The 13,740-nt window shown below is 37.1% G+C and overlaps 1 protein-coding gene across 4 annotated transcripts in view; it reads left to right on the forward strand.

The window, feature by feature from the left end:
• Positions 1–13,740, forward strand: part of LOC104074164 (core histone macro-H2A.1) — a 39,072-nt gene that overhangs the window by 16,184 nt on the left and 9,148 nt on the right. Inside the window, exons 4-5 of one of the 4 annotated variants that reach the window (XM_009574197.1) lie at positions 2,025–2,135; positions 8,543–8,642. In XM_009574197.1, coding sequence (XP_009572492.1) covers positions 2,025–2,135; positions 8,543–8,642 — 211 coding nt within the window. Of the gene's footprint in view, positions 1–2,024; positions 2,136–8,542; positions 8,643–10,147; positions 10,239–13,740 lie in introns of all 4 variants that reach the window. The other 3 variants (XM_009574199.1, XM_009574198.1, XM_009574200.1) reach the window with 3 other exon arrangements.

Consider the following 13,740-nt stretch of genomic DNA (forward strand, 5'->3'; position numbering starts at 1 on the left):
GTATTTTCCTGTTGTTTGTTGTTTTTTTTAATGGGTTTTGTTTTGTTCCAGCTTAGTATAAGATTCCTCTTAGTTGATTTGATGAAATCCAAGGAGTATGAAATACTGCTTCTGAAGTAGGATGCAATTCTGCTAGATCAGGTAGCTGAGTCTCTTGCAGCATCAGAGAAACTGTATTGTGGCTACACAGAATTTCTTTGGCTGAGCTAAAGACCCACAGATGTTCCCTCTGTTATTAGTGTGTTATAGATGAGACTCTTCCATGTTTAGACTTTTTTTTTTTAATTCCTAGTAATTAATTAAACTCATTCAAAATGAAGTGTGGAGGTGAGGGGAAGAACAAGAGGACCAAAATGTGATTTTTCTTATGCTAGGAAACTAAGAATAACATCTTTTTTTAAGCTAATAAGAAAATTCCTTCATTCCTTTTTTTAGTTTCAGTTTGTAGGAGTAGGGAGTCTTTATAATGTATACATGTGTAACCAACGTTTTTTGTTTGTTTGTTTTGGGGGTTTTTTGGTTGTTTTGGTTTGTTTTGGGTTTTTTTCCCCAAAACAACTACAGTCAAGGAATAGGTTATGAAAGTAGGAAGAAAAGTACACGAATTTCACATGAAATGGACAATGCATGTGAAAAGTTGCCTTCCGGGTCAAAGCTTCTGTATTCATCCTGTATGTCTCTGTTATTGTTTACTTGGTCACTCTTCTGATTGTTTCACTTTTTTGTTTTTCGAACTGTTGAATTTAGTGTTCTCTCTTAGAACACCTAGTAGCTGACATTTCAAGTGCAGTGCTTCTAATAACCATGCGCTAATAATTTCCCTAAATCTGGAATTTTTTTCCCCTACTTGATTACAAAAGCAGGAAGTCTGTTGTGGGGTTCTGTTTTTCTTCCACACAATAAACTGTATTGTCTGCTTACTATATTGGTATTTGGCTAACAGTAAACTCCTAGGGAATTGAAATAGGACCCATGAAAATCTAATTTTCAAAACATTTGTGTAAAGTAAAGCATGGTTGCAGCTTTTAGAAGCGCCAATATACCCTTGCATCAAAGTCATTTTAGTTGCTCAGCCACAGATTTAGTTTATATACTTTGGAAAGGGACAATAGGAGAACAGTGGCTTGCTTAATATTCCAGGTGTGCTTTTTAGCTTCAGCATAGGTATTACTGAGGCACCAGATATTTATGTGAAATCATAAGTAGTAATTTTACTGAAAATACAAAATGATTTTTGGCACCAATTGAGTTTATAACCACATCAGTCAATTCACTTCTTCATAAAGCATCCTTTTCAAAATGTTCCTAATTCTCATTTTTATTCAGTAAATCAATTAATTCCTGAAACTTATCATTTTTATTCAGTAATACAGTTGAAAAAAAAAAGAATGGTGATTGAGGGGAACTCCTTCTCCCCCTTCAGTTTTACTGGAGATAAAGGAAAGTGATCACCTTAAACAAGACAGAGAAAACTGTTCAGCCCATTTCCTGCTACTAGGCAGGTTGAAAGTAGATGTATTGTTCTGACACTGGCTCTAAGGACAGCCAGATTTCAAAGCAGTATTTCTAAAAATAAGTTTGTGAAATCTGGGAGCACCTCTGTTCAAAGAGACAAAATTTGAACTCTGACAAGTCGGTTTTTTACCTTAGAATGAATGTCTGCCCACACATATAGATAGATACATTATCTTTTTGCACACGAGCCATTAGAAAGCTGTTAAAAGTTTGGGGTTGTTTGTATTTTTTTTCTGCAACATTTTAAGACAACTGTCATCTGAATTGTGCGCTGTCGTAGGCAAGAAAAGGCTTATGCAGATATGCAGACGTTGAGGTCATTTTTCCTATTGATTCCTTCAGCTGTAATCAGTCACTTTAGTTAGACTAAAGGATAAAATCCAAATGCCAGTGTTTGTACTGGCATTTTATTGCCTGGTAAACATTTATGGCATGTCATATATCTTCGTGTTATTAAACAGTGTTTTTCTCTCAGCCTTGAGTTAACTAATTAACTATATTTTCGGAAGAAGAAGCAGGGAGAAGTGAGCAAATCAGCCAGTGCTGACAGTACAACAGAGGGAACTCCTGCAGATGGTTTCACAGTCCTGTCTACCAAAAGTCTGTTTCTTGGCCAGAAGGTATGCTCCTGCATTTTTATAAATGAATACCTATTTTTCAGTGCTGCTTAGGGAATACCCCCTCCCGCCACCCCCCTTTCCCCAAAATGTCTAGGTACAATGGACATTTCCCCACTGAGCACTTGAGGAGGTGTATGATACTAGTTTTTGAAGAAGGAAGTTCTCTGAAACAACTTCTAGAACATTTTAAAAATACATAAATGAGTCTTCATGTGGCTACATAATTAAACACTCAAATAGAAGGAAAGCCTGTGTGCTTGTAATCTATCTCGCCTTATTCATAAACAGCATAATTGTTATAGCTAAGCTTCTGCCAAAGATGAGATTAGTCTGAGAATAAAATGTGTTTTTCCAATGGGCAGCCCACTTCATTGCTGATGTAAATGATTTACAGGTTTTTATCAAAACCTATTTTAGACATTTGTTCATAATAGTGGTTTTATGTTTTGTTCTGCTTCGTTATTTACAAAAGTTAATGCTGTGTAATAATGAATGATGCTTTTATGAAAAGTTAGAAGTCAATGATCCTTTTTTCCCTGTGAATATGCTTTGGGACATGGGGTGGTTTAATACAAATACATACCTGCTTAAAGAGAGGATCCATTTAAAGAGACAATTCATTAAATTAATTTGGTCTTTTGTCTTGAAACCTGCCTTTAGTTCGTGATACAAAATTTTGTTAAGTAAAACTGCATCTTTCTTCTATCATTCAGTAATCAGATCATTGTGTTGTAAGTCATAAAAGATGAGCCATTGTCCATTGTGGAATATATCTCCTCTGACTCATTTTTATTTCATACTGAGGTGGTTCTCCATTTATCCTTCCAACTTGTTTGCGAAGTTTAACATGCATGAGAGTAACGTTATTTTTTGCAAGACTTCTAATTTTCCAGATTTAATTTTACAGCTAGAGTTAGACTGTTGGTTTGGTAGGGTTTTTTTGTTATTTGACTACTACTAGGGGAGTGGTTTTGAACATGTTTTTAAAAACATTTTGATGACTGAATTAGAACCCAGAATTTATAAACTACATTACTGTTTCAAGAAAGCAAGTAATGTCAGACTTTTGGACCTGATTTTGAACTCCTTTTAGTTACTGTAGGAAACCTGTAATAAGACCCAGTGTTTGTTCCAACGAGACTGACCCAGCAAATCAATGAGGCTTTGCTGTTGGGCTCAGTGGAAGAGAATCATGAACTCCAGGACTGCTTTAAGCTATGGTGAGCAAAGCCAGTGTCTGTTGTAGAGCTTTCCAGTGAGTACCTTGTACTGGAAAATGGACTTTCTGGCTTTCTCATTCACTTGGAGTGCAGCTCCCTGAAAAAATTACTGGTATGACATGTCCATTCCCATAGTGGTTAGTTGTCAGTTAGCCCTGCACATGAGAGGGGCCAGGTGTTAGCCTTTATTTGTAACACAGTACACATAATTAAAAGAAAAAGGAAAAGAAAAACGAAAACCCATTTGTCTCCTATGAGGGAACACTCCAAATGAAATGGATTATTTTCTGAGGGGCAGAGAATGCATAGGTGCTGTCAAGATGTGTCTAGCACAGATTATATTTTGCTTTTGACTCCCTGTGAGAAACTGTTTTCAGAGGCAGTAAATGGTTAGTGTAAAAATCTAAGAAAAGTAGGCTATCTAACAAATATAAGAATTTTCTGTGTCCTGTTACGTGTGAGTTACCTTGTTTGAGCTGGTAAATAATATATTAATGTCTTTGTTCAGATTTACCCCCAAAATAGCACATTTAGACCAACCTAAATTCTTTAAAGCATTCATGTTAAGATTGAAAATGTGGAAAGCTTAAAATGCAAAAAACCTTTGCACTGAAGTGATCAAAGAGATTTTATTTAGCATAGAACCAACAAAAAAATGCTGGCTTATTCCTAGAAATATTTTCAGACCGTTCCCCAGAAATTATTTTCAAAACATGCATTTTCAAAATTACCAAAATAATTTTTATTTTCTTGTGATAAAAAAGGCAAAGATAAAACTTTCAATCATGGAATCGGTGGGAGTTGAATGCTTCCTCTCTCCTGAGGTGTGTTTTGCATGGGCCAGGAGGTTCCTGGGTGTGACAGGATGTCTGCTGCTACATGCAGGTTTAGCAGACTGCAATCTCATCGATGGTGGTGGTGGTTAATTATTTAAGTGAGGCATGGAAGTCTCAAATAATTGCTATTTATTTTGGAAATTTACAAATTAAATATAACAGTTATCTATAAAAACTCTAGTGACTTTGAATCAGTTAAATGCTTCTGCTTAGCCATTTCTACATGCAATTGCTGTTTAAAAAGATAATACTGATTTTTTAAAAATTTGTCTGAGTCTGATGCTTAACAGGAGAAAAATCTGGTTTGTTGTAGTTGTCTTAAATTAGTGCCACATGGTACTCATAAACATGATGAACTAAGAATTTTCTTCAATAGCTGTTCTGGACAGTTGTGTTGCAGTTCAATTCCTTAGACTCGCACATGTTGCTTTTTTTCAAAGCGCGTGACGGCAGAAGGTGTTTGCCTCTTTGGAGGAGGACCTTTCTTCTATTCAGCATAGCCTCACTCTCCTTAAACAGCATTTTGAGCGAAGGAAAAATCTGCTAATCTCTTGGGTAGGGAGGACAGTGTGTTTAGGTGGTTCAGCTGGAGGCCTCAAAACCATGACTCCTGGCTTCTGGTTTTGGCTCATTCAGAGATACTGTAAATCACCTCGTCTTTCTCTGTTGCCTTCCCCATTTGTGAAATGGAGATAGTTACACTCTTCACAGGGATAGTAGGAAAGCTTAATATGTTAAAACATTTTGAGCTTTTCCATTTGAGAAGCAAAAATATTCGTATTAATCACACTTATTTGATTTTTCTTGAATTTGTACATGCAGATTTTCAGTTTACTTTCATGTTCTGTGTGTTCTTAATAAACTACAGTGCAAACACAGAAACCTGAAACCGAAAAGCCCAAACAATCAATTGGTATCTTTCAAACCTCCTGTGACATCCTTGAACACCTTTACAGCATGTCTCTGGTCTGCAAAACCACTATCTGCTAGATCAGAAAATAATTTACTAGATGCAGAGAAGGAAGAAAATAATCCTATTCTTAGTATCATGTCATTCATAAGTGTTTAATGGGAAAAATGTTTTTCTTGGCTCCATGTTTGCAGAAGGGAAAGGGAAGGGTTTTATTTGCAAGAACAGCTCTTCATCCTTCTAATATCCCCAGATTTAATTACTGAAAGCACAAATGAGAATGTTGCAATCCTGGGTATTGTTCAGTTTGTAAAAAGTACTGTTATTGCATTAAATCTTTAGGTAACTGCTGACATTCAGCTAGAAATTCTTAGAGGTCAGGAAATGGCAAAGAACCCTTCAGTTATACCTGTAGAAGTGTATTAGTGCTACACTAATTAAGTATTAAAATCTAGTTAATATGTAAATGATTGCACATCCTGCAAGTGACATCCCAATGGAAACGTGGTGTTCTGCACATTAGCTAGTTTGTTTTTCCTGAGACAATTACGGAGTAGAGGCAGAGTTGTAAGACCTCAAGCCTAAGCATTAGGGTTTGGACTTTGAGAGACCTCAGCTTGTTGTTTGCAACAGGCATCTTCAGTTTTCTGTATGAAACTCATACCAGAAAAAGTTCCAAGACTTTCAAGGTAATTTTGTCTGAAACAAAAAATGCAAGGCTTGGCTCAGAAAATACTCATGGATGTGCTAAGTGCCATCTGCATTTTATCTAACTAACATTTAATTTAAATGTTACCTAAAGTTATGTCCGTTCTTTGTTGCACATGTATATGCAAGTTGTGCATATTTATTTTTTTAAAGTGGCCCTTTAGGGCATCACTTCTTCTGTCTAATACATGCTTCATACTATTGGGTAGTAAAATTGAGCAATTACTCATTGGGGCATTTAATTCTATGGGAAAACTTCTGAATTTTTTTTTAATTGCTTTTGGCAATCAGATAGCTAACAGTGCATTGAACAGTAAATGCCAAAGTTAGCAAAATAATACTTAGCTGCCAACACACGCTATCAGTGATGGGCAGCTTTTTAAGCATTTTGTTGTTGCTGTTAAATTGAAACTCTAATTACCAGCTGGTTGCTATGTAAATCCCATATATGAGTAGGCACAGAGACAGATTAAAGGTCTGAAACCAAAATGGTCTGCAGCCAATAGATCTGGGGCAGAAACTTGTAGAACACAGAATTAGGGATCAAAGGGAGTCACCTATAAAATGAACAAAATATGCTTAGGAACATACTAAAATCTCCACAAAACAGTCTTTTGGTGTGTGCATGTGTTTTGTTGTTGTTTTTTTATTTCAAAATTCATAAAGTTTCTTTAACATTTCGGTTTGATTTAATTTGACTTTTTTTTTTTTAAACAGCAGTTGCTTGTAGTCAAACTCAAGACTCAAACTCAAGTATGAATAACTTGCCACGTGTGAAGTATTAAAGGATTCTAAGCTATTTGGAAAGCAACCTTTCTTAGGTTTTATTACAAATTCCCAAACAGACCCGTACTTAAAACAGGGCTGAATTACACTCATTTTTAGCCAAAATCACCCTATTTTGAGGGAACATAGTTCACTCAAGCAACATATGCAAATTATATGAAATTGCAGGCTTTTAAAAAGAGAAAGAAGGTCAATTCATATAATCACATGAATGCAATGGAAATAATTTTTTCATAAAACTTAAATATATGGATGTTGGCCTCCTTAAATGACCCATTCACTTGTATTGGTTTCATGAATTGGCTCGTATTCCCTATTAATAAACTCACATACACAAGGAGAAGATTTGAAGAGTTAAGTTTACAGAACGTGGATTACAAACCAAGAGACAAAATTCAGTTATTGATGAGATTAATTGCCATGCCTGAATGTGTATGTTATGCTTCATAAGTTGAACCCAGCGGGCTTTGGATTAGAAGGAAAGCCTGGCTTAACTGCAGCTGGCTTCAGGACTTGCACAAATGAATGCGAACTCTCTCTTTCATAGTTGCTTTCCGTATTAGCTACTTGAAACAATCATTTTAAATGCATGTTGTAGATAGAAGCATAATTTATGGTGTAGATAATCTATTTCCCCATATGAAAGAGTCTGGAAAATTTTTTGTACTTTAAAGTGTTTTAAGTTTAGGCAGTGGTAAACTTGGTGCATGTGAAATCAGACTTCCCAACATCGTCTACAAAGCAGTGTTACAAACCCCTGGTTATAAGCTGCCCCGCATACCTGTCAGCGTACTGCAGTTTTGACTTTTGCCAAGTTTGGCATCTGCATCAAATTGCCTCAAATTACAGAGTTGTTTCTGCAGTGTGGGTCACATACTATGATGAGACACCTGAACTGTCAGTAGTAAGCAAATTGTGCTATCACTTTACACCTCTAAACACTTCTAAAAAAACATCCTCGCTAGTATGTCATGGCAGGATCAGTTTGTTACCATTGCTGGTCTTTTCACTGACTTCTTATTTTATATACTAGTTTGTAAGTCTTGCTTAAAATGTGTTGCTAGAAGTTGAAATCTGCACTTCCTCATATTTCATTAATTCTTTTTATTCTTTTAAGAGCATGTAGTGCGGATGTGAGGTTAATCTCTAGATATCTCTGCTAACTTCCTCACCTTACAGTACGCCCATGAGAAATCCTTCTGATTTTGCAATGATTCAGACAGCACTTGAGAAGCGTGCTTTAAATACATGGGTGTTAATGAGAGGAGTTAATGGGCATTAGTGGGTGGGGTTAAAATCTCTATTTTCATAAATGACAGAAGGAAGTAAAGCAAATAAAATAAAAACTAGAAGCAATAAGCACATAATAGTGCCTCCTTACAGTGCTTCACCAGCCGTTCACAAAGGCAGCAGAACAAGTGCCTGCAGAGTATGGTGACCACTAGTAAGGAAAGAAAAAGAAACATGTCTCCTTGTTAGGATGGAGGAATCGCTGGAGACAAGTGTGTGCTTTCTCAAAGATGTGCTCATGTTTGCTGGCTTAAAGAAGGAGGAGCAGCATCTTTTACTCAGTTTCAGTGCTGAACAGTCATGGCACATTCCTGTAATTGATGCTTAAGAAATTATTAGGGTGTCCTTCATCTATCCTTTGAGGAGAAACGAATACTCTCTTATAATGCCAAAATAAGAATCCCAAATAGTGGTCAGCATAAAGCCAGAATAGAGCTTGTTAGTAGGTACATTCATGTCCTCCCAGTGTGAACAATGTTTGAGTCTTGTGTTTGAATTTTTTTTGGATAATAACCCTCCTTTATGACCTGCCTTTTATTTTGCATATTTGTTTGCAGTGATGCTATCTCCATCTGTGTTGCAAAGCTCACTTTTCTGCAGCTTCTCTGTGATTTCCCAGCTGTCCTGTTATTTCCCACCTCATGCTTTTCTTTTCAGCTGAACCTTATTCACAGTGAAATCAGTAATTTAGCCGGCTTCGAGGTGGAGGCCATTATCAATCCTACCAATGCTGACATTGACCTTAAAGATGACCTAGGTAAATGGGGCATGGGTTGACACAACTAACAGTCACATGGAAATTATGGAACCCAGAATTTACTCTCTAGGGCTTCATACATTTAATAAGAGCAGAAATTCAAATTTTGCAGGTTCTCTTTTGTTAAAGAACTATATTCAAAATACTTTTTCACCAAATCTGAATGCTTGCAGCTATTGCTAGTCTTCAAGTTGATTTCAGTTAAAACAAATCATTTAAATTCTTTTCCATAATGATCATATGTGACTGTTAGCTATTTTGGGGGGTTTCTTATTTGGATACTTTGAGGACTAAAATACTTTTTTGTCAGGTTGTCTTCAAAATAAGCAGTTTCTCCATTCTAACTGCAATCTTGGTGGTTTTTTTCTGATACTCAGAGTAGGCATAAAATTTTTAAAGAGCAATGATTAAATAATTAATGATCCCCCAATCTTTCCTTACCTTGATTTCATGTTTAATTCAGTCAAATAATTTGTTTCCATTATGCTTCAATTACTCCCTGTCACTTTCACATTCAGCTGAAAACAAATACTGATATTATACCAACAATGAACTTGTAGATACTATCATGGATGGTGTATCGCTTTTAAAGCTTCTAACTTGTTGCAGATTGAAAAAAAAAAAATTAAAAATCCTGCTTCAACAGAAGTCTGTTCTTCAGCAAAAGTAAAAGAAAAATTGACTTTCATGCATTATGTACTGCATTCCCTTCTTATTTGATTACACCTGCTGCTGTCTTTTTTTTTTTTTAAACTTCCTTAATGGAATACAATGCATAATTCTTCTACTGCATTTCCTATGGGAATGTACACAAGTAATTTAACAAGAAAAAGATTTAAGAAGGCTAATTTTTAAATCATTCTTTCTCAGAAGTATGTATATTTTTACAAATGTCTCAGCCATTCCAACACATAATTAGAAAATACGCTTTACCTTTAAAATATAAGAACGATCATTTCTATTTTTTAAAGCAAATTCAGTACAACCCTGTCTGCAAATACATGGTTTCCTCCATATGAAGGAGACTGTCATTATTAGAAACAAAATGATGAATCGCTATACATGGAAGATTAGTGCCTGTCAGCTTATTGATGCTGACAAAATGGAGAAACTAGTTATTTTGTTTGGCTTGATGATCCTGAATTTCTTTTTTTAAACAGATTCCATATTTTAGTGTCATGCTCTGTGGGGAACTGGTTGTTCTAGGTTTCTGCAAAGTGAAATGGGGTATTAGCTGATTTTAAAACTTTGGAAATGATCTCATGTGATTGCTCTGACTTGTCATTTTAACATTTATTTGATCATGTCATACTCAATATTCCTCCTCCTGTTCCCTACCCCCCTTTCTGTACACACACCTGCACACACAACTCAGCATACTCCTTTGGCGCAAGGTTTGGAGATGTAAAGGTAGGAAAATATGGACGTTGGTACATGTGTAAATGTAGAGCCTGTGCTGGGTCTCTGTCCAACGTGGTTGATATACATCTGTTTACCTGTTGTAGTTGCAAGTTGTACAGGCTGACATTGCCACGATCGACAGTGATGCTGTCGTTCACCCGACAAACTCTGACTTCTACACCGGTGGTGAAGTAGGTAATGGAAAGTTCAGTGCTGCGGAGTTTGTATGTGTGTGCATGGTCAATCAGCAGCCACAAGCTTGTTGTAGCTATGCAGATTTGCATTCATTTCTCACTTCCAGCAGTCCTGACTGATAATAAAAAGAAATGAGTAATTGCAAACTCAGTAGGCATTTCTGATTTTATCACCAAATCAGACTTTCAGAAGTAACAATAGAATGCACCGCCAAAACTTGAAGTGCAGGAACAGTACGTTCAATGCAGGCATGTGACCAAGGAAAATGAATTACCACATTGTCTGTTTGACATGTTAAATGCCTGTTTTGAATATGGTTTGAGTCTTGATCTTTAGATTTCTAACCAGTTCCAGTATACCCTCTCCATGCCAAGTTTCAGATGTTCACATCTGACGTGCTGGATCTAGCCCATCTGTATTTTCTGAACTCTTAAGATTGGTTAGTTTTTTCATATTTTACCTTATGGACCAATTACCTTCACAGCCCTGCTCAATGGTCCTCATGCCCACAAGCACACAGCTAGTGACATCACATACGTTTTTCAGGCGGTCGGTCATCTGAGCTACACCGATGAGAGAAGGCATGATAGAAAACATGACAGATGTTTTAATTCAGTATCTTAAGTGTCCCCTGAGTAACTCTGATCCTAGAAATACCCCTCTCTGCGTACTCTATTTTGAAGGGTACCGTAAAAGCGTAGCAGTACTTTAACTGAACTGCCTTGGTAATTTGAGAAGGCAAATCAGAATTTGGGCTGAATACAGAAGTTGCTGGTAAGGGCGATGACCTACCATGCTTAAAAAAGTCACCTGATCCCAGCCTCTCATCTTAACCACGTCATCGCTACGTGCATGGTCTCCCTCCACGCCGGAGATCCTGTTTCTCTACTGGCTTGGAGGGACACGCGTCCTGCGGCAGAGCTGGCATGTCCTACGACGCCTGCTTTTTCTGAAGGGGCTACTTTCTGAGTAACACACAGGCAAATGTAGCTTTGTATAGCCTGTTGGAGCAGGAACAGCTGTGACTTGGCTGGCTAAACATTATGCAGAGACATTAAAATAAAAGTGTCATAATACTCTGTATCTGAAGAATGTGCTTCCAAAGCCTGTCAGACTCATTTAGTTAACGTGCTTGTCTCCTACCCTTTGACAAAGGCTTTGCTACCCTACAAAGAAAATTGTGTCTCAAAGCTGCACTGCTCATTCCTTAGTGTAGGTTCCTGTTGCCTCTGACTGCTGTAAGAAAGAATAGAAGTGCACAAATGCTTAGCTTCCAATGATTAACTTTTACCCATCTAAATTTTTTTATTTATTTATTTTTGTTGGTTTTTTCCCTAACAATTTAAATGTACTGGGGGCTTATCCTGAGAATTTTAGAGCCTAAATTTCTGCTAACGCTGTTTTCAACACTGATACCAATGCCTGCTTGGAAAGCATGAGATAATGATCTTATTCTCATGGGAGTGACACATATTTATGCCTGTGAGCAAATAAGCTACTAACCTTGAAGCTGTGAGGCAAGACTTCCATCAAGAAACTTACTAATGTAGTGGAAAATGGTTAAATACAGTATGTCCCTTCCCAGATGAAGCTGATTTACAACATAGTTCTGAAATATAATTTCAATATAAACCTTCACTGTTAATCAGAAGAACAACATAATTGAGGAGCAAATGCGGAAGACCTCACTGATTCATACCAAATACTACTTTTGCTCTTCTTTGTACCAGATCTGCAAGAAGAGAGCTCAATGAAATAAACTGACAGGGTTGTTCATTGCTTTTAATTATAAATTAATTCCCAGTAGAAGGGAAAAAGCTGATCCTTCTGGGTTGAATTAAACCAAACTAGGCTAAATTCCATTAAATGTACAACAGCTTTCCAATGGCAAAGAAATGACCTACTTAATAGATCTTCTCTGTTCCTAGGTTCTGCACAAGGCTTAATTATGTTTCCCCTTGAAAGAAGAGAAATTAAGGATTATGAATGTCATGGGGTTTAGGACTGATCTGAGTTCATGGACTCAAGGGGAATATAACTGGAATATATGCAAATATAAATAGGAATGATACGGAAAGACGTTCAAGAAGAATATAACTAGATCAGAAGACTGTTTCTTTCCCTCCCCATCCCTTGTCTGTCAGTGATTTTCTAAGACCCCGGTGTCAGCCACGTCTGCTAGACTGGTTCAGCAAAGGGCGCTGCGTGTCCTGCTGTCTGGCATATCGCTGCCTTTGAAGGGCAGCGTGTTTCCATGCACCTCAGGTCTGGGGTGGATCTCCTTTCCTAGCACACTCTCCTAAGACACCTTGCTGCTACAAATAAAGCCATTACTGTCTTTTAAGAGATTTGTAAGATGGTGCCTTCCACTCAGTTGCACAGGGATAGGTAACTTTGAGTTTCAGAGAATTCGTAGTGAGGAGTTTGTCTGAATAAACTTGGACCAAAGTATTTATATAAAAAAGCTTAAATGAGCACAAAGAGCAAATTCACTCTGACCTACGTAGTCTGACCTTGCAATCCAGCTTTTGGCAAAGACCCATTGTGAATCGGTTGTGAAAAAAGCAAAAGAAAAGGCATACATTTTTTAATTGTCCTCAGCTTTTGTACCCCAACAGCAATAAACTGCCAATAGCAAAACAGAGGCAGGGTCACAGAGTCAGTTTTTGAATGAGCAAACAAAAGCATTGTTTTCAACTTTTAATCTTCATTTTGGAAGAAATTTAGCAATGGTGTCAAAATAAAAGCATCTTGCAGTCCTCTTGGAGCTATAACCCTGTTTAGTAAACTGAACCTTGGAGGAGGGGCTCTGCTTCCTTGAGCATACAGTATGTGCACTTCCATCAGAAAATGCGTTTTTTCTTTCTTCATCAGTGAAAGTAAGGGGTTTCACCAAATAAATGTCTAGATCCTTAGAGATCCTAGTTCTGAATTTTTGGAAATCAGTTTTCAAAGTAATATCTCAAATCAGAGCCTTTATGATATCACTGCTTTTTACTTATCTACCTTTGTAATTAATATGCACAGTGCAAAATTATGTGGGATGCTTATGTAGTTAGGAAAATGCTTTCTTGGGCTGTTTTTTTAATATTAATATTTAAAACTAGAGCTGCAAAATAAGATCTAAACCATTTAGTGATGGACTGCCTTTGTAAACAGCATACCTTTTGGTTGCCCTGAAACACTGCACAGCTCTTCTCCTCCCAGAATGACTTTGTCCAGCTCCTTAGCTGTAGTTAGAGAAGTTCATTGGAGGAATATGTTCCTTAGAGATTCTCCTTATTTCTGAGGCTCTTCCTCTTGGTTAAAGGTGGCTCAACAAGCTGGGCAGTTACCAAGTAAAGCAGCCCGCTGCACTCACGAGACTGTTTCATTCCTGGTGCCACCTGTTGGGGTCAGGGACCAAGATCAGGTGAGTTTCAAATTCTTATTGTGGCAAATGGCTCTTTAAAACAATTTGTAAGAGAGAGGGGAAATGAATCTTAGGGGAAGGAATGGTGAA

The sequence above is a fragment of the Fulmarus glacialis genome, unplaced genomic scaffold (assembly GCF_000690835.1).
Source record: "Fulmarus glacialis isolate BGI_N327 unplaced genomic scaffold, ASM69083v1 scaffold7923, whole genome shotgun sequence".
Taxonomy (NCBI): Eukaryota; Metazoa; Chordata; class Aves; order Procellariiformes; family Procellariidae; genus Fulmarus; species Fulmarus glacialis.